The sequence below is a fragment of the Lonchura striata genome, chromosome 10, assembly GCF_046129695.1.
Source record: "Lonchura striata isolate bLonStr1 chromosome 10, bLonStr1.mat, whole genome shotgun sequence".
Lineage (NCBI taxonomy): Eukaryota > Metazoa > Chordata > Aves > Passeriformes > Estrildidae > Lonchura > Lonchura striata.
The window spans coordinates 4,418,120-4,437,988 of record NC_134612.1 but is presented as its reverse complement, the minus strand read 5'-3'; the positions used below and the strand labels follow the sequence as shown (position 1 = coordinate 4,437,988).

Below are 19,869 nucleotides of genomic sequence, written 5' to 3'. Positions count from 1 at the left end.
TAAGCATGTTGGAAAAATAAGCAAAATAAAAGATCTGGCTTAGTGTCCATTAAAAAAAAAAAACCAAAAACCAAAATCCCCAAAAATACTTTTCTTATGATGGAATGTTGACTGGAGTCCAGAACAAATCCATCCTCTGACTAGGTAGAGCCAGCTATCACAGTGATTCTGCTGTTCCTGAGCAAAACCTTGCTGGAGTTCCAGGATTTCCCATCTATTTAGCAGATGCTTACTTAAAGTAATTTTTATGGAACTTCTTCCATTTATTTAACCAAACCAGCAGTTTTTAGCACACAGTAAATAACTCTCCTTAGCAGAAACCTTGCTTACAAACAAACCATGCTTTGCCAACTGGGAACACAGAGCTCTAACTCTGCATTTTCATGGGATTTTTGTTTCAAAATTCATTCCAGGCCTCAAACTGGGATTGAGCTGGAAAATATGCAGAGTTTAGAAAGAGGTACTTTACTAAAAGCTGAAAATGGCCTTCTGCATTTCAGCAAATCCAGCGTAGAGCCAGGGCAGGTAACAGCAATATCTTATGTGGAGATTAAGCCTTGCAATTATCTATAATTGTTCTGTGTTAATGCCACAAACCCTTGTTAAAGCAGATATTCACACACCTCTGCTACTGAAAAGGAAGACAAGTGATTTGAACAAGTTTACAGAAGAAAAAAGCCAAATCCAGAACACAAAACAAACTCAAGTCTATTGTTAAAAAAATGATATATGGGGTCTTTTTAAACAGGAACTACAGTTATATTCATATTACAAAGAAGCAAAATGGAACAGAACCTGACATTATGAATTTTAAAATACATTAATTTTTAAAAGCCATTACCATACTAAAGGTGCACAAGGAAGGAAGAATGGGTTAAAATACCTTACTGTGTCATTTTTTTAGTGTCTGTAAAAACCTTTAAGATAGCAACAGTCAAAGAAAATAACCAGCCACCTATCAAAAGCACCCTAGTGAATTCTAAAGTGTCAGTGGCAAGAGCAGACAAGGACAGCTCTCCACAAACAAGGCAATTACTCTCAAAGGAAAATTAATTTCCCTGGGGTAGCAATGAGGAACAACTCTGCTGGTTTAAGTTATATAGTTGGGGAACCAACACTGGTTTGTGTAACTTTGATATTTGTGAAATCTCAGCAGCAGTAGCACATTAACAGCCTTCTGGAGGGAATAATTCATTTGTAAAGAAAAAATATTCAAATAAACCCACAACTTGTTGGCTACTCTGCTTCAATCTGAAAATGAGTCTCGGAGCTAAAGCTCATTTGAATGTTCAGTTCCTCATTGTGATTGGTACTGGACTACACATTAAGTACTCTACGTGTCTAAAGCCTTGACTGAAATTACTGAGTGCAGGTCTAAAAGAGACAATTCTGGTTAAAAAACACCACACATTTTCTTTTTTCAATTAAGTACAGTTGGGTTTTTTTTCCCCAAACTTCCCTTTCAAAATTCACCTAGAACTGAAGACACTTGAGACAAAGTAAGAACTGGTGCTATCCAGCTAGGAATTGATGGGAGGCAATAACCACAGAGAGCTCTGTGTGATGTGTAGTAGGGCAGAAAATGGAAAGTGCTGTGTCTCTCTGCACTTAAGAGTCAACTGTTAAGTGCAACCAGACCTAAGCTGGTTCGAGGTATGTCAGCATCTATGGTAAATCCATCCCACAGTTTGGATTAACTACTCTGGACAACTGAGAGTTGGCAATATCTAGCTTTAATACATACATGTGACTTTTCTTCTGTTTAGTTTCTTAACATTTGACTTTTATTAATGCTTGTCTGCTCCCCATGAAATACCTTGCTTAAGACAGTTCAGTGTCTTTAAATATAAAAAAAAAAAAGAAAAAAAAAAGGACTTTCTCTTAAGGTTACATATTTTCACAGCAGACTGGTTTTTGTACTACTGTTCCCAACAATCCCATTTCCAGTTACCTGTCATAGAATCATGATTACTTTGGGTTGAAAGTGACCTTAAAGATCACCTATTTCCAATGCCCCTGCCATGGGCAGGGACACCTTGTGCTGTTCCCCAGCTATAGAACCCTTTTAATCATCACTTCAGTTTTCCTGAGGTCTCAGCAAGGAATACCCAATGTCCATTCTCTCAGCTCCTGCTGTGCACCTCTCTTGCACAGACAGTTACCATTCCCACCTTCTGAGAACTCCCCTTGTTCCAAAGACCCCCACGTACCTGATTGAAGGGGGGACGAGGCCCATCACCCAACAGAGGCGTTTTCTGCTGCTGGAAGGGCAGAGGGCCCTGGGAAGGGTGCGGCCCCCTGGAAGGGTTTGGCTGTCCCTGAGGTCCTTGCATGTTTCCTTGAGGCCCCACCAAAGAGCCTTGTGGAGGTCCCTGCTGGCCCTGGGGACCAGGTGGCCCACGCATTTCTTGTGGCGGTCCCAGCATTGAACCTTGAGGTGGGGGTCCCTGAAGGCCCCGCATCTCCTGGGGACCGTGTCCTAGTAAACCACTTTGCATATGAGGACCTCTCATTTCTTGTGGATGACCCATCATCATCCCTTGTGGATTAGGTCCCTGGTTATCTCTGGGTCCTGGTGGACCCTGCATGCCTCTCGGATTAAGTCCCATCAAAGGCCCTTGGGATATAGGGCCCTGCATGCCTTGAGATCCCGGGGCTCCTTGCATGCCGTGGGGAAGAGGTCCTTGCATTCCTCGTGGGCCGGGTGGCCCCTGCATTCCTTGACCTCCAGGGGGACCCTGAGGACCCAGGTGACCTTGTGGGCCAGGTGGGCCCTGTGGTCCTAAATGAGCCTGAGACCCGGGCAGGCCCTGCGGTCCCAAGTGTCCCTGAGGGCCAGCGCTACCCTGGGGACCTGGGGGCCCCATCGGCCCATGAGGGCCCGGATGTCTCTGCATTCCTTGATGTCCATGTAAATCCTGAGGCCGTGGCATTCCTTGTGGAGGCCCTTGGGGGCCTGGAGGTCCTTGTGGTCCCATGAACCCTTGTGGACCTCCAGCTCCTTGGTGTAATGGACCTTGAGGTCCCATTTGTCCTTGGGGTCCCGGAGGTCTGAACTGTCCTTGTGGACCGGGGGGTCCCATCTGAGGCATATTCATTGGCATCTGCTGAGGTGGAAGGGGCTGCTGAAACCCTTGAGGCATCTGTGACATCGGGCCTTGCCCTGGGAAAGGCTGAGGTCCATGGAGAGATCCTCCTGGGGGCGGTGGCTGCACTTGCTCAGCTTGCTTTTGTGCAAGTCTCTCAATTTTCAGTTGCTGTCCAAAAAAGAGAGACAGAAAATCAACTAAGCACAGAAGTACGTTACAAGTAAAAATCATAAGCAGTCCTTCAATTTCACAGGAATTTAAGAATGCTTCCCTTGTAACAAACAGAAATCACCAACTGAAGAGACCCACTGGTAAAGTGAGATGTGGGGGCCTCCCTGAGGGATTCACATCATCACATATTAACTGCAATATCCTGTCCAATGAGATGTCTTTTTGTAAAAAGTGAAAACAGCCAAATAGGTCAAACTGCTGCAGGAAGCTGCTCACTTTAGTGCTTAAGTCCAAATCCGCCCCAGAAAGAGCTAAAGCAAACTTGTTAATCCCTGTGTTTCCACACGTACCTCCAGGAGTTGTGGGTTTGTGTACTGAAGTGCTGCCATTTCCTGCTCAATCTCTGCCTGTGATTTCTTTTTCTCCTCCAGCTTAATATCCTCCTTTCTATCATTCAATGGCTCAGGTGGGGGAGGCAAAGGAACTTTATTTTGCATCCATGCCTACAAAGATCAGGAAACACAAGATTAATTCTGTAGAACAACATGTGTGCAACATATTGCTGCAATGAGAAAGAATATGCTGAAACATTTTGTAGTATGGACACTTGAAAGTAAAAACAATGCTGAATAAAATTTCCTCATCTTCTAAATTGTTCCCAGGTACAGATACAACATAGAAGGTAGTTAATAAAATAGTTTGTGTTTAAATAGCAATCCAACTAGCTACTGTGGTAAATTGCATGGGGTGTTGATACAGGAGAGCTGTAAAATCCAAAACATTTCAAAAGACACAAACCTTTTGAAGCTGAGAAAAAAACAAGTTGTTCTGTTCACTGTATCAGGTACTTACCTGCTGAAACTGTGCTGGTATTGGTTTTGCATAGGGAACTTTTTTCTGTGGCACTTTCTTTTGGTCCTTTTGCATTACTTCCTCCATTCCCCAGTCCAGCCCTGGGATTGTCATTTCAATGTCATTGGACTCATCTTTCCCTTTGGCACCAGGGAAACAAACAGTCAGAGCAATGCAGGCTTACACAAAGATCCTTTATTTTTTCACAGAGGCTTTCAGATCATCCTTTTTTACACAGCAAATATGCACAACACAGAACTTTAGAAAAGAGCATCTGTGCTCCCAAAGAATATGAAAAGAATGAAAAAGAAGTCACACAGTATCTGTATTGCTCAGGAGAATGCTTTTCCATAGCTATTACTTACCCATCTGCTCCTGCTCCATAGCTATTTTCAACTGCTCAGGTATTCCCATCCCAGGAATAACTGCCAGGCTGTTGGGCTCCAGATCATCTAGAGAGAAAAACAACAAATATTTATACTTGGAAAATATTTCTTTACATTACTATTTCATCCCTTTGGATTCTCACATGCTTTTACCATTAGTATCATATTCCAATAGTAAATAGATATTTTACAACTGGTAGGTCACAATTTAGTTTCATACATGAATTACAGGATATTCAAAGAACTGCAAGTTCAGATTCATAAATACACCCCAAAAGGTCAAAAACTATGTCCTTTCAGGAAGGTTACATTTAAGGCAGAAGCTTAGAAAAAGAAATAACAACCATAATCAATCCCATTTTTGTTATAACAAATCTGTATATTTTAAAATTTAACTTGTATTAAAGTGCTGCATTTTTATATCCCCCCCTTAAAAAAAAAAAAAAAAACAAAACAACCCAAAAAAACAAAAAAAAAAACCAAAACAAATAATCAAAAATCTGAAGACACAGATCCAACTACAGGTGGCTGAGGCACACCATTGAGCTGGGATAAATCCTTAAGAGTAAAGTTTAAAGGTTTTAGTGGAATTCTTGTTGCTTTTCCTGTTGTAGTTCAGGACTGTGGGAAGCCTTGAAGACAGATGAAGTCTTCAGGAAGAAAAGTAAACTGGAGATATTGCCAGAGGGAGAGCCAAAACGTCTTCCTGTGATTGACAGAGCAGGTCTTACCTCCTGGAGCTGTGGAAACAGAAGAAAACCCATTGTTGGAATGATGATCAATGATAATAAGGGCAGTAAAATCATCCTTACAAAAAGGTATTTTTGCCTATGTGGTCCCCAATGCTATAATTCTGCTTCCTCACCTTACCCAGAAGTGTCACCTAATGATCTAGGCCTGTTCCTGACCCCAATGCTCTTACTTCCCTATTGAGGAAAAATGCCTCACCATATTCCACACCATCCTCTGACATCCCAGGCAGCAGGTTCAAGTTGTAACGATCTCTCATTTTATCTCCAGGCCGATTTCTAGTCCAAAACTTGCTGTCAAAAGGAATTTACATTATCTCATTAAAGGGTCAAGAGCATTAACAACTTCTAATCTAATTAGTTCTTTGATTTTTAGTATAAGATCTTGATTATGGAAGGATTCAACTCTTACTAAATCAAGTTTAGCTCTAGACCTGAACACAGGGTATGAGCTTCAAGCCAAAAATAAAAAACCCAAAAAATATTGTAGTGAATTACATGGTGGAAAGTTAGAGGATACTTCAAAGTGCAATGAATGTTAATTACAAGGGATCAACATCAGATCATGAAAAAAAGAATATTTCTAGTCCATCCAAAAACTTCTTGCTCAAGTATATTCTTCATATACACTAAATGTACACATGCCTCTGCAAAAATGTACTGCATTTATAAAATAAATTATGTTTATAGCATGTCCAACCTAAAAACACAAACTACAGCCTTTGAATGTGTCTGCAATATGAAAATACATGACCAGCAGATGATCTGCAGGAAAAATTGCTGTGAAGATATGAGTATTTCTTCAGCAAGAAAATACATAAATTATTTTTTTTAAACTTTTCTTCAGTGAATTTAAAAACTCCCACCAACCAAAATCATAATATTTGTTACAAGAGGTCAAATTCTACCTTGTAATATAAAATGTCACATAGTGCTTCGTATTAACATAAATTGTGTCTCTGCTTTGGCCACTGGTTGTGTGGCCAGAACCATCCCAATCTATTTATTCACTGATGCCAAACACTGTTCTGGTTTCTAAAAATAAATACACTCTCTTAGACCTTCTCTTTAAATACTTGAAATTACCTGGTGTGATCATTTGATCCTGAACACAGAATGTGTCCGAGGGGATGCCATGCCAGACTCCAGATCATTCCTTCATGGGCCATTTCCATCCCACCAACCTCCTTCTCAACCCTGATGCATAAAAAAAAAATAATCACACACAGCTGAGTATCTCCTACAGCTACAAGAGAAAACTTCTGCTATTCAGCTGTTGTTCATCCTCTATCCCATATTTTGTCAAATTTAAGCCTCTGTAATTTTTCTACTGGATTAACTGATTGTTCCCTGTGGTTTTAATAGGCAGTTCAGTAATGTAGGGATTTTTAACTGTACATTTAAAACCAAAATAATTCCAGCACCTCAGAACAAGCTTTAAGAGATTCATCACCATCTCAACACGTGACTGGTTTTGTGCAAGCAATCGTATCCTTTAAAGCACATTTCTACAGGAAAACATCTTCATAAATTAGGCATATTAACAAATTCCTCAGGTACAGAGAAAAACTATTATCATAAATATGCAGGTTAAATATGGTCTCAAAGGGGAAAAGAGGTATTTTGTGTTTTGTCACAGCTGACCAACACCTTTCCAACATGCTGATGAAAATGCCACGTACCCAACATGCCAGAAAAGCAAGGAGCCATCAGACCCTCCACTGGCAAACAGCCCTTCATGAACAGGATGCCAGGCCACAGCTGAAACACACAGTAAGCCACGATCACCAGGTGTAATACTAAGATTTCTAATGAATGGAAATAAATTTAATTTTAAATCAAAGCTTAATAATAACAATCTCCATAACAAAAAAAAATTCTAACCTGTGGCCTCTTTCTTATGCCCCCTGAAGACCTGAAGTTCTTCCTTCAGGTTCCGGATGTCGAAGAGCTTGCAGAGGTGGTCACGAGAAGCTGTCAGCAGCCAGTTGCCATTGAGATTCAGTTTCACCTCCATCACTGTGTTTTTGTGAGCATGTCTGCAAGCAGAGAGAAACAAACAGATTGTTTGTCCTGAAGCTGATTTCTCAAACACAGATAAAAATGTGTCATTTGCCAGTCACAAATATTCAGGTCAATAACAAGGCAGTTCAGGCTACTAAAGCAGAACTGGGGCTTTCTGTGCAAAGGCCCCGTGCTTTGATCCCGGTCTTTTGCAAAGCAACTGGGAGCACTCACTGACACAGTATCCAGTTATTGTGCACGTTTCTGCTGCAGCATAACAAAGTTTTTATCAGCCAGATGAAACATCTCGTTTGTTATTCCCTACCTCAGTCTGTATAAGAACTGTGTGGCTAGATTTTCTGTGAAGAAGAACAAAGTAAATTTAAATAATGAATGTTAAAGTCTCAATTTTCCAGGTACAGACTTGTCCTCATCTAATAATTTTCTGGCACAGGTGAAGCACTAGCTTCATGTGTGAAGCAACTGTGTATGGCTGAAAAGTTGTGAGGAAAAGGACTATAGAAGGGAATTAAGAAAAGATTATTTTATAAAGTTAGTTTATATTTGAGCAAATCAAAAGTCTGTGGGTAAGAACTTACAGTGTGGCAAGGCTCTGGCCAGTCTTTGGATCCCAGAACTTGATGGGCTGTTGGCTATCTTTGCTTCCTGAAACAACTAATCCCTTTGTTGGATGCCAGTCAACACATTTCACATCTGCTCCATGGCCTGTTAAAATAAAAATTGTCCATTCTGAGATTTCACAGACACTCAAAAATTATAGGATGCACACCTTATAACTAATTTAAAACTGAATGAAAAACATCACAGAGCACAGATTACAAAACATAAACTAAATAAAATCTCTTCCCAAGTTATTTAGCTTGCCTTTCTTCCCACTAATTAATAGGAGCATTTTCCCCTCAGATTATGCCCTCAAATCAAGCTCACTGGAAAAATTATCTAAGAAACTTCTGTTTAAATTGGTACTTTTCTTTAGCCTTTGGCCTTATACAACTTCACAGTATTTTAAATGTAGCACTGATGAAGCATTTATGTGGAGGTGGAGGAGGTAAAATGATTGTGTGACACTTCAGTTTCAGTGAAAAACTGAGGAAATATAAAGCAAATACCTATTTGTTCCTATCCTATCAGTACTATCCTTTTACTGTCCTGTCACAAAATAAGCAAAGAAATTAAATAATGGATCTGAAAACTAAATTAGTGATGAAAAGAAACCTTATGAGATGTGATCTCTTACCAGTTTACAGGGATTCAGGTTTTTCCAATGCTTAAGTGTTAGCAAAGAAAAACCCCTGTGATACAATTTCTTTTTAAATTGACTGAACTTGAGAGAGAATCAGTGCTGTTCAGATGAGCTAAAATTCATAAAAAAAAAAAAAAAAAGCCTGTTCCTGCTGCATGATAAAATGAGGTTTCTGAGGTTAACTATAGGAATGAAATAAGAGGCTATAATTTCTTTCTCCAATCTCTCTCCACACCAGCCCACTTCAAGAGAGGGCCAACAATAATGTCCATCCCAGAAAATGAGGCAGCATGAAGCAACTGAAGAAAAAAGCAATTTGAGACAGGAGGGTCTGCCTGCAACATGAAGGCACTGAAGTGATAGATGGCATGGAAGAATGGGAGCACACTCCAGGAAAGAGTAAGGATTGCCATCAATCAGACAGCTCCCACACACACTGCTCTGCTACACACTGGAACACATAAGTTTAAGCAGCACAAGCTGCCTTAACTCAGATCTCACTTTGAAAAGACATTAAAAATAACTGTCAGTTGAAATTTTCCTGAGGCCACAGAAAAATCAGATTAGAATTGATGCCCTTCTGAGCCCTGAAATCACAAGCCAAAGATTAAAAGGATCAAGGTGGTTACTGTTCATTGAAGGATCTTTCAGGTGCACTTATGGCAAAATGCACAACAGAATGCACACATGATATTGGGCTATGCGACTTTTGTAAGTTTAGCAAACTACCATAATTGACAAGAATCCCCAGTTAAAAGTACAGTTAATGAAATAATTCCCCCCTTGGTTCAGCCTCCTACTAAAGCCTCCCCCCTTTCTCCTAGCCCCACATTGTTTATGTCTACATACATGGGGAGGTAGAAGAATGGCCTTGGTTCACTGAAAAAGAAAGATTTGAATGGGATTCCAGGAATGTGTCTGTCTAACAAAGTACTGGAAAAGTACTGAATGCTAGCTAAGAAACCATGGAACTGTACAGTAAGAGTCTACAGAGCTAGGAATATATGAAAAATATATAAAAAAGCAAAAATCTTTTCGCATCAGAATAAGGAATATACTTTATCTTAAAATAGAAGAAAATTCTTAACATGTAGAGCACACTCTCAAGTAAGTTCAACTTTCCTCCTCTCTGGAGGAAAGGACAGACAGGGAAGAGGTTCTTGAGCAAAGAAGAAATGAATCCAGCATTGGCAAATATATGGGAACAACTATAAGAACTGACTGACAATATAGATGAAGGAACCCAATTCCTCCCCAGCCACAGCAGGCAGAATTGTCTTTGGAATATTTGGGGTTTCAGGGACGAGCAAGATCCTCAAGTTGCCAAGACCATCAATGTACTCTGGTGGTCTGGGTTACCAACACAGAGGCACCCTGAGATGTAGTGTTTCCTTTCTCTCTGGCTTTTCTAATGCAGAGAGAAGTGAAAGGCACTGTCTGTCTGCATTTGCTATGACTAAACCTCTTGACTAAACCATGAAGCTGAATGCTGAACAAATCTTGCTTCCCAGTGCTTATTTGGAAGCAACAATTCAGCCAGGATTAAGGGAGAAAGTGCTCCTCCTCCACAGGGGAGAGGAATCCATGCTCGCAGATTTCCAGCTAAGGATATTCTGTAGGTAGTTGTTTTCATGCAGTCCCCAGGGAAAGAAAGATTTTAATTCAAGGCCCTTATAAAAAACACTCCATTGAAGTTAATACTTAGTTGAATCATATGAAAATGTGTTCAGACTAGAATGCTTGAGTATGATCATAGATATGAAATAAAAAACCTGCATAGACTGAAGTGACATTGGCACTGCTGCTCCTGAAACGAAGACAACTAGCAATGGAGAAGCACAGGAAAACACAGGGCTAACTACGCTTGATGGCAAATATTGCATCCAGAAAACAAGTGATGCTTGTGAAAGGCCATCTCTGGGTGACAGCTCATCTTGTGCAAGGCCCTGCTTTAGGCTCTTCTTGAGTTAAGCCAGCCCAAACACAAATATGTGCCCTGAGAAAGAAAAGGTTTAGAATGGGCAATTTTAAACAGAGTAACTGAAGCACCCACCCTTTCAAAGTCTTCAGAAGGGAGAGGCAGTGACAGCATGGGCTGACAGAGCTGAGAGGCAGAAGATGCCAGGACACTCAGAACTTGTAACCAGGGCAAATAAACCATTGGGTACTTATCAAAATGTTTTTGGCTATCAGCACATTAATACTGTCCATAGAGATCAGAAGAAACTTATAATATTTAAAAACATAATTGTTATAATCTTTGTATGATTGAGCAGGTAACTGGCATTTATTTCCTGCAGAGAGCATTCTTCCAACCAGTGCACTCTGGATTATGGCAGCAGAGGGGAAAGCTGGGACCCTCCTTTGAAATCTAAGCAGTGATGGCTCCTGCCCTCCACAGAGCCATCTCAGCCCCAGCTCTGCAGAAATGGGATCATCACACACTTAGCTTCATTGCATTAGGAAGCTAAAGCTTTCTCAAGAGAAAATAAATTTTTCCCTACTACAACTGTACTTTAAATAAACTATTCACAAGGGACAAACTAACTCAGAACATTCACATAACCAAAATAACTGAATAGCATCATCTAATCAGACCTTGCTTAATTTCTTTTAAAACAGAAGCAATTGATGTTGTATATTACTTTTCCTTCTTTCTGCTGAGAGATGGGCACACTATTATCCGTAATGAGACACATGATGCAGAAAATACATTTAAAATAACATTCCAGAGGAAAAAGCCACCTCACAGATTTTATTTCACAGTTGTTTTCAGTTCTTAGTATTGGGAATCAGCCTCTCTTCTGGTACAAAACCCCCCTGTCCCCAGACACCAAGCTCAGAAAAACTTAATTCATACAAATCTCTGCCGTTTACATTCCCTGTTTGCTGACAACAGCTTCTGCTCAGTAATTTCAACAGTTATGAACACACTTATCTCCCTCTTTCCTCAGAGCTCCAGGGTGAGAATTCCTCTCTGAACAATTCCTTCTCCTTTGCATGGACCTTATTATCAACTCCCAGTCTTGTAGGGACGCTTTATGGATAAATGAATTGAAATGTGTGAATTGTGTAGGAGTTGTGGCAATAGAAGTCCCCATAAACCAACCAAAATGAAAGACTGAAGGCAAAGATTTTTGAGAAACTCAAGTAATTTAAAATCATGAGTGAAAATCTGAGCATAAACCTACATACAAACACTTGTTGATTTTACTTACTACAAATTTTTCCAACCATTTAACAAAATGTACAGAAAAACAAAGGCAGGCACATATAGTACCTTTGAAAAGCTCAGATACAAAAGCAGTTCCCTACTATTATCTTTCATATGCATAATAAATGCTTTGAGTACCCTTAGTCACTATCTTCTTAATTAAAATACTGACTGTTAGTACTTCTAGCCAATATCTTTGAAGGGTTGATCTTTAAAAGACACTGAACAGAAATCCTGGCTAGTGAAAGACCTAACAAGCTGTCATAAGATTATGTCTAATGGTATTTGATCAAATCAAGTATGTCAGAAGTCTGAAAAGCACACATATTATAAGGACATTATTTTTCCCCTCCTCACACTAATTTCTGCATTTAGGACTTTCTGAACATAGCTTACAGTGTAAAAAAGCTAGTTTCAATCATTGTCTCTATATTACAGTCTATAAAATATCCATATATTTTACAATGCAACTGTGTATAGCAGTTATAGATATATCAGGTTTATTGCTGTAGCTTAACTGCTCTGTTTTATATTCTTTCCCCATGGGATGTGCCCCATTCTGAATGCACATAAATTTAAAGAGAATTTTATATAGATGATATTAGAAAATTTCTAGATCCTTCTCAGCAACTATGTGAATGTAGACACTTACACTAAGATGCCAGTCTTAAGGCATCTTCACATTTTAACACCCACATTCCAAATAAAATAGGTATTTATAACATTTTATATTTTAAAGAATTAACAATAATTTAACTGCAATGATACTGTTTGTCATTTAGAATTATATTTGTTTGAATTTTTTTAAATGCTGTTCTAAGAGGGGAGTAAACAGAGTTATGTATCCTGCACCCAGCCTGGTTAGATCAAAGCTTTTTTTGTCACCACACACTGACACTAACCTTCCTGTTGTCTGTGTCCCCAAAACAACACCACACCTCTCAGAGAGCAGGGCCTTGGCACAGGATTACCAAGGGATCTGCAAAGAAATCCTCTAAACATGAACCAAACAAGTATCTTGGAGTCTGCCTATAGCCTGTACCATCAACTTAGGAAAAGCCAAACCAGAAAAAATTAATTTTATAAGAATATAAAGTAATTTGAAGCCTCACACTGATAGTTTATGTCGAAGTAACTATTGAACAGCATTAGATCTTACAAAAACCAAGCTAAGGTACTCCACCCCTAAAAAAGAGTGCAAGGAAGAAGGGACAGAAAAGTGCAAGTCAAAGATAATGGAAACAATGTTAGCAGAAAGGAACTGTAAGTTTTCTACACAATTCCATTAGAAGTTGCTATTTGCTTCCAGGCTATTAGACAAATTGGATTATTCTGCCATTATTCTGTTCCATTTTTATAAAAGGCTTTTGAAATGTCATGTGGCAGTTACCCACTCCCCAGAAATCCCCTGTTCCATGTACAGCTCACTGAGGAACTGAATACCCCACACCTAAAAGAGCCTGGGTACAGTTTTGGTCCCACTGATCACCTCAGCACTAAGGGCAGGTATGTATTTAATTCCAGTCATTTTGTGTTCTTTGCCCTATCAACTTATGTGAACTGTCCTCATCCAAGAGGTGTCCTGGGAGCTCCTGTGCTTCCTCTTCTCCACTCCAAGAATGAACACCACAGAAACTCTCCCTCTACAGATACACAGCCAGCCTGTGCTTTTTAGCATCGTGTGGGAGGTTGGTGCATAGTAAATTAAGGGAAAAGCTCCTATCAGTCTTCACTGGATTAAGAATAATCCTCCCACCCTACTTTTAGACTTCTGTACCACAAACACAAGTTTTACTGTCCTTTCTTTGCTCAGTCTAGCTCTTTTCTAGTTTATTAAACTTGTTTTCTAGAGTAACAGAAGAGAGACTGCTAGTTTTAATTTACCTACAGGGGATGTCTTCTAGATCCTTAGTATTCCATTAATTCAGCCACAGAAAGGGACATAATTCATAGTTGTTTAAAAATTTACAAATAATTTTCTTACACTTCTGTAATAATAATTTCTTCCCAGACAAAAGCTCTTGTAACAGGACACTTTATCATCTGTGAAATCAGGAGAGTAAGAAACAATAATAATCACCTAAACAATCACTAATGAAACAGGTGTGGGTAAACAAATTACTTTCCCCAAGATTACCCAGAACAGGTAATCAGTGTTTCCATAAATGAGTTTAGAATTTGTATGTGCTCATCCCAAACTGTGAACAGTTTGAATTCTACACAGCCCCAATGAACCGGCAAAAACAAAAATTAAATTTAATGCTAATTGTGTGTTTGCTTGGCTTGGTAATGGTAAATGCACTGTAAGAATAATGCATAAAAGTTATTACATGACATGTAATTACCAGTAAAGTGAATTATTTACACCTGGGGAAATTCAATGACAGTATTTTCTGTAAGGGCTTGCTTGTAGCAAGGGGAAGTAAAGCAGCTGAGTTCCAGTGTACCTGGGAACTGGTCATGAAGGGTTAAGTTTTTATAGTGACCATAATTAAACTTAGAGGGATTGTTTAAAATCTTCAATTCACTGAAGTTGAGCAACTCCCAAAGCTGAAATGAATTGTTTTGAACAGAACCAAAAATCACAGAGCTGAAGATGTTTGCTAGTTTAGATCTGTGGGGTCAGGTCCATGTTTTTTAATCATTATGTTCATGCTAGAGTTTACAAACACTATAAAGATACCTTTCCTTTTAGACATATTTTCTTTTCTTTAATTCCTGAAGCTATTTTTGGGCTTTATCATTACCTACACCTAATCAGGTTATTTATGCTGTAAAATGTCAGGACAAAACAAGTCCAATTGAGACCAGCATCTGTAACATGTCAAGAGCTGTTTAACATTCTCTTTGTGAGAACAACACCAAAAATATCAATTAAATATGCACGTTTCACTATTTCTAACCATAAGATACAGTTAAGTCATATCTAGATTGACCACAAATAATTATCAACACTAAGTTATTTTAGTATGTAAAAATATTACTAAAATGTCACTAATTTTGCTTAAACAGCATTCAGATATTTTAACTTACCAGCAATTTTATGCACTTAATCCCCTATTTATATCATTAGGAGCAGCTCTGTCACGGAGATCACCCATGTGATGATGCTTTAGATGCAGCACAGTGCTTTAGTGCAATATAGCAGTCATTATTTCTACTTAAAAGGTCACTACTGATCTTCAAAAAAAAACCTATTAGAAAGCTCAGAGCTAGCTCAGAAGAAATTACAGGGAAAAAAGGGCAGAAAGTGTCAAAAGAGAAGATATACCACGTTAGAACTTCCAACACCTTCTTATTCCAAATAGAAATGCGAGTGCTTAGCAGTAATGCAGCTGAATTCAAGGACCAAGACAGGTTTTCCTCACAGTTAAATTATTTATGAAACACAGATTGGATTCTACTTTGCACTCAGACAGTTATCTACTAAAATTCTCACTGCATATTATTTATTATTTCTTTGCATGTACTTATTAGAGAATGAAAAGGGAGCTTTTTAAATTGCAAAAGGTGAAACCAAAATTTTTTTTTCTGGTTACATTACCTGTAAAGTAGCTGGGACTAGATGTTCTTTTCTATTAAAAAATTAGCCAGCCTACTTTGAAAGCAGCAACACACTTGCTTTTCATTGATAGAAAATATTTATTTACAAGGGCATTTACATTTAACGATAAGAAAAATATGGTACAAGAAACATTAAAAAATGAACAGCAGTTGTAAGAAAATCTCTCATGCTTCATAACATCAACATCTGACAGGAGCCAAACCCCCAGTCCCTCAGGAAGCGTCCCACAGTTTTCTACTGCTTGTTTTCTGGCACCTTCCTTAGAGTACCTGGCACTGGTCACTGATCTGACAATGCCTGCACTGCCTCCAAGGAGTGCTGAGTGCCTGGAGCCCCCAGGCAGGACTGAGCACACCCAACACAGCCTGGCAAGAACAGGGGGAAACACAACAGGGATGAGGACAGCTGTGCCCAAGAGGGGAACAACACTGCTCCTTCAAGGGCAGTAAAAGCATGAACAGATGAGAAATTCCATTTTGTCAATCATGAGTCTGCAGTTTCAATAGCTTTATGGCCTCATATCTGGGTAAAGAATCAAATTGCTGGGCAGTATATTCTTTTGTAAAAATAGACCGAACTATTTTTCACATGAAAACGTTCCCAGTCAAGTCCTCCAAACATGGACTAAACAAGTGTCTTGGAGTCTGCCTATAGCCTGTACCATCAACTTAATAAAAGCCAAACCATAAAAAATGAATTTGATTAGCTATCAAATAATTTATCAAGTAATAAGCCTCACAGTGACAGTGTGTCAAAGTAACCACTGAACAGTCAGAACACACACTTGTATTTTATGAATCAAGAACAAAGTGAGGCATGAGTTACAAACTGGTGCCTGAAGCCAAGATTCCAGGAACTGATGGGATTTCAAGATGAACTGAACCTAGAGTAGCTTCAGTGGGGTTTTCTAAATACATACTGAGAAACTAGTTCTGGTCACTAATTGCTGAAAAAGGTGATTTGGTGTGGTTACTTCCTGCCAACAGGGAATCAAAACCCTCACCTTTCCTCCAGCACTCTTCTGCCAAGCCTTTGCCTGTTCCACCTTGTGTGACACCATTAAGCGTCACAAAAAATTTGTGACACTGCGACAGTTTTACCGAAAACACAGAAAGTAATGCAAAGAAGGAATGTCAAAAGCACAGTATCAATTTGGATGTATTCTGAAATTAACTTGAACTTAATAAAGAAACTTTGGTGCATCCTAAAATTCAGCCTGGCAATTTAGTTAACAGAGGAGAAAGGAAGGAAATTGGGGCAGACTCTGCAGAGCTTAGTACCTCCTTGCCTCTAGCTCTCTGCTTTGACCAAAATTTTGGTTGAGGTTCTAAGTGGTAAAATCAGAATACTTAGCTCCCAGCTAAGCTCTCTGGGAAGAGAACAAAGACTTCCAGAAAAGCTAAGAGTAGCCATTAATATTATTTTCCAGTAATTATTTCCTTTAACATCCTGCTGGACACACATTTGAGTTCTGCTGATGAGTATGGCCATTGCAAGAGAAAAAAACAGACCAAATACCTACTTTAGAGATTAATTCAAGCTTCAAACCCCTGTGTGGTCAGAGGTTTCTCTCAGCAGACAGAGAACTCTCTCAGAGAATTCCCTCAGCAAGCTGCAAAAAACTAAGAAAAGTATTTGTGGATGTCAGTAAAAGAAGTTGCAAGAAGTCTTCTCTTGATAAACCCTTACTGCCAAGTGAACCCAGAATCTTTTAATAAAAACACCCAACACAGGAGGACTACCAAGATCTTTCAGTTAACTTGATATTCTTTAACTGGAAGAAGAGCTTTCAATGTGTTTTCATGGTTAAGATGACAGGACAGCTTCCTACCTTTTTAACATCCCTTTGAGAGAAGAACTATCAACTGTCAGTCAAGTAAATCACTTTTAGAGACAGCCATGATCATCTGGCCAGACCCAGATGAGCACTTGTCCAGCCAGGTGCTCACTTTAATGGACAGCACTTCTACAGAAAAGATGCTTTTCTTCTTGCCAGCCAAAAAATACATGTAAGCTATTTCTGACAGTCAGTTTACCATTAGAAAATATCTCATAATTATGAGCCCACTGCAATGTCAAGCAAAGAAATACTGAGTTTAGGTACAGAGAAGCTGGGAAAACTATTTTCTTTGGTTGTAGGGCAAAAAGTGCATGACTGACAATACTCCAAGTAGCACAAGCACAGCAGCAGGCCCAGAGTGAGGTGATGTGGCAGACAAAGATTATCAAACTTTACACAGACTGCAGGAAAATATTTGTGTCAGTCAATAACCCAATTAGCAAGTGTAAAAGATCCAAGAAGGAATGTGAAGACAGTTTCAACTGGGAAGCAGCAGGTCCACTGAAATAAACTGGTGGCAGAAAGCAGAGCACTGAGTTACAAAGCACTGCCCTTTCTGAACGTACATAATTCTCATCTCAAGCAGAAAGGGCCAATTTTCAAGCAACTGAAATACAAAAGGGCTGAAAAATTACAGGAGCAGAAACTCACCTAATGAACAGAATACCATGAACTGAAACAGAAAAAATCTGGCATGTAATTATCACATGTAACATCACACTACTACACAGGCATGTTTAATTTAGCTGTGATTTTGGGACTAATGAGAAAAAACACAGCAAAATTTTAAAAAATAACAATCTCAGTGAAAAAGTGTAATTGAAATGCAGGAGACAAACAATGATTTGAATAATGTTACAGACACCTAAGAGAGAGAAACCCTTTGTTTGAAATTTTAAGCAGCAGAGATGAGGTCAGGCGAGAGACAGAAACAAGGAACATTTTCTGCCTTAGTTTAAATTTCTGCACCATCAGTGCTCTCATTTCCTTTATTTTCCTGACTTTCCTCTATCGCCACTACACTCCCAGTCCTCGCTTTCTTGCCACCTAATAATTCTGAAATTTATGAAAATATGTTCCTCTTTTAGATTTAAAAATAACACTGCAGTTCGTAAGTAAGTAGAGAAATGCAAATATATTTTATTTCTGTTTCAATTCTAAAAAGAAGTGCCTTATTAAACAACTGTTTTGCAGTGTGGCTGTACAAATATCTATGAAGCCATCTAAAATTCTGTGCATCCTCATGTAAAATTTTAAATTCTACAAGCACATGAATGGATCTAAAACAAAGCTCTTCACATGTGACTGAACAGAGAGACAGGGAAAAATATGATTTGCAAAACTTACCAGGGATTTTGTGCAATAAGACCTAACAAAGAAAGGGAGAGATGTCAACAGGAAGAAGTGGGATAAAACAATCCAAATAATATTTAAGTAACTCAGCTATATCAAAACCAGGGGGGAAAAGTATGGAGAACATGTAAAGATAACATATATGGGCATGAGAAGAAAGGCAAAGGGGCTATTACCAGTTTAAGTGGGTTTACAAACAAAAGTGCTGGCAACAATTTGTGGAAAATCCTGTCCTCAGATTCATTCATTTTGTTCACAGGCAGATGTGAACAAAACAAGAGATGTAATTTTTAAAGTACAGGAGAAAAAATTGCTGCTACTACTTCTTAATGTAAAAAAAAAAAAAAAAAATAGGTGTGACACAGGTTTCCTATGACATGTTAGAGACTGTTCTTTCAGGACCAGAACAGAGGATACAGGAATCAAACACATCCCACACATCAGGCTATGGATAGATGAAACACTTCTCCCAACCCTTCTGTGCTTCTGGAAGTCACTACCAGTTGGATTGTTTCACTGCCGGCCTCAAAAGAGTAAAAACATCAGCCAAGACATGAATATTGTTCACCTCTGTGATGCAGGTTATGACTGAATTTGTATTTGAGTCTACAGGGACATGTAGACAGCAGCATGTTACAAAGTCCCAAAATGAGATAAAGAAACGATGCTGAATTTGGCAGGAAAGAGGCCTAAAAGCCTACTGCAACTGTAACTGCAGTGTTATGTTCTCATGAAGCAATCAGAATTTCCACAAGAAAACATGTTGATTAGAACAGGAAAATGACTCCTCAGAAGCAGAAAAATATTCAATTTCAGTGCTACACCAACAGCTCCTGGCTGTTATTGCACACCCCTCCATGTTAGTACCAGATACATTGTCTAATATTTCAAAATGAAAATTTTTCAAATACTTAAAACAGAAACTTTGTTTCTTACACTCAGTGGAAAAATAAGTTAGTCTGAAGTACTTTTTGAACTAAAGCTATTGCAGAGCTTTAAAAAAGCTTCAAAAATTTAATAAGAAGTTCTAGACAATACATAGAACCAAAATTCTAGAGAATACATTAAAAAGTCAAATGACATGGACAAAATAATTGCCAAGACAGAGAATGTCCATCTATTTCTAAGTGCAAAAAAAGAAGTTTGACCATCTCTCCAGCAACACTGAGAAAAAATAAACATTTTAGTTTTTCTGAAACAATGATCTTGCCTGAAGAATTTTAACTGTGTCTGCTTTGATATGGGATGAGCACAACAGGAGGACTATTAATACCAGAGATTTTAACTTCACCATTCTGGAAATACATGTTGAAAATATTAACAAGTTATCTATGGGGCTTTTTTTGGCCTGGATTTTGGACCATTTATTATACAAAACCAGC

The 19,869-nt window shown here is 38.8% G+C and overlaps 1 protein-coding gene across 2 annotated transcripts in view; it reads right to left on the bottom strand.

Annotated features, from left to right (window-relative positions):
- Positions 1-19,869, bottom strand: part of WDR33 (WD repeat domain 33) — a 69,498-nt gene that overhangs the window by 10,986 nt on the left and 38,643 nt on the right. The window contains exons 8-17 of one of the 2 annotated variants that reach the window (XM_021538038.3): positions 7,851-7,977; positions 7,132-7,286; positions 6,930-7,008; positions 6,334-6,444; positions 5,447-5,541; positions 5,230-5,238; positions 4,478-4,564; positions 4,113-4,252; positions 3,611-3,763; positions 2,211-3,257 (exon numbers count right to left, since the gene is read on the bottom strand). In XM_021538038.3, the coding sequence (XP_021393713.2) occupies positions 2,211-3,257; positions 3,611-3,763; positions 4,113-4,252; positions 4,478-4,564; positions 5,230-5,238; positions 5,447-5,541; positions 6,334-6,444; positions 6,930-7,008; positions 7,132-7,286; positions 7,851-7,977 (2,003 nt within the window). Of the gene's footprint in view, positions 1-2,210; positions 3,258-3,610; positions 3,764-4,112; positions 4,253-4,477; positions 4,565-5,098; positions 5,239-5,446; positions 5,542-6,333; positions 6,445-6,929; positions 7,009-7,131; positions 7,287-7,850; positions 7,978-19,869 lie in introns of those variants that run through there. The other variant, XM_077785570.1, reaches the window with a different exon arrangement.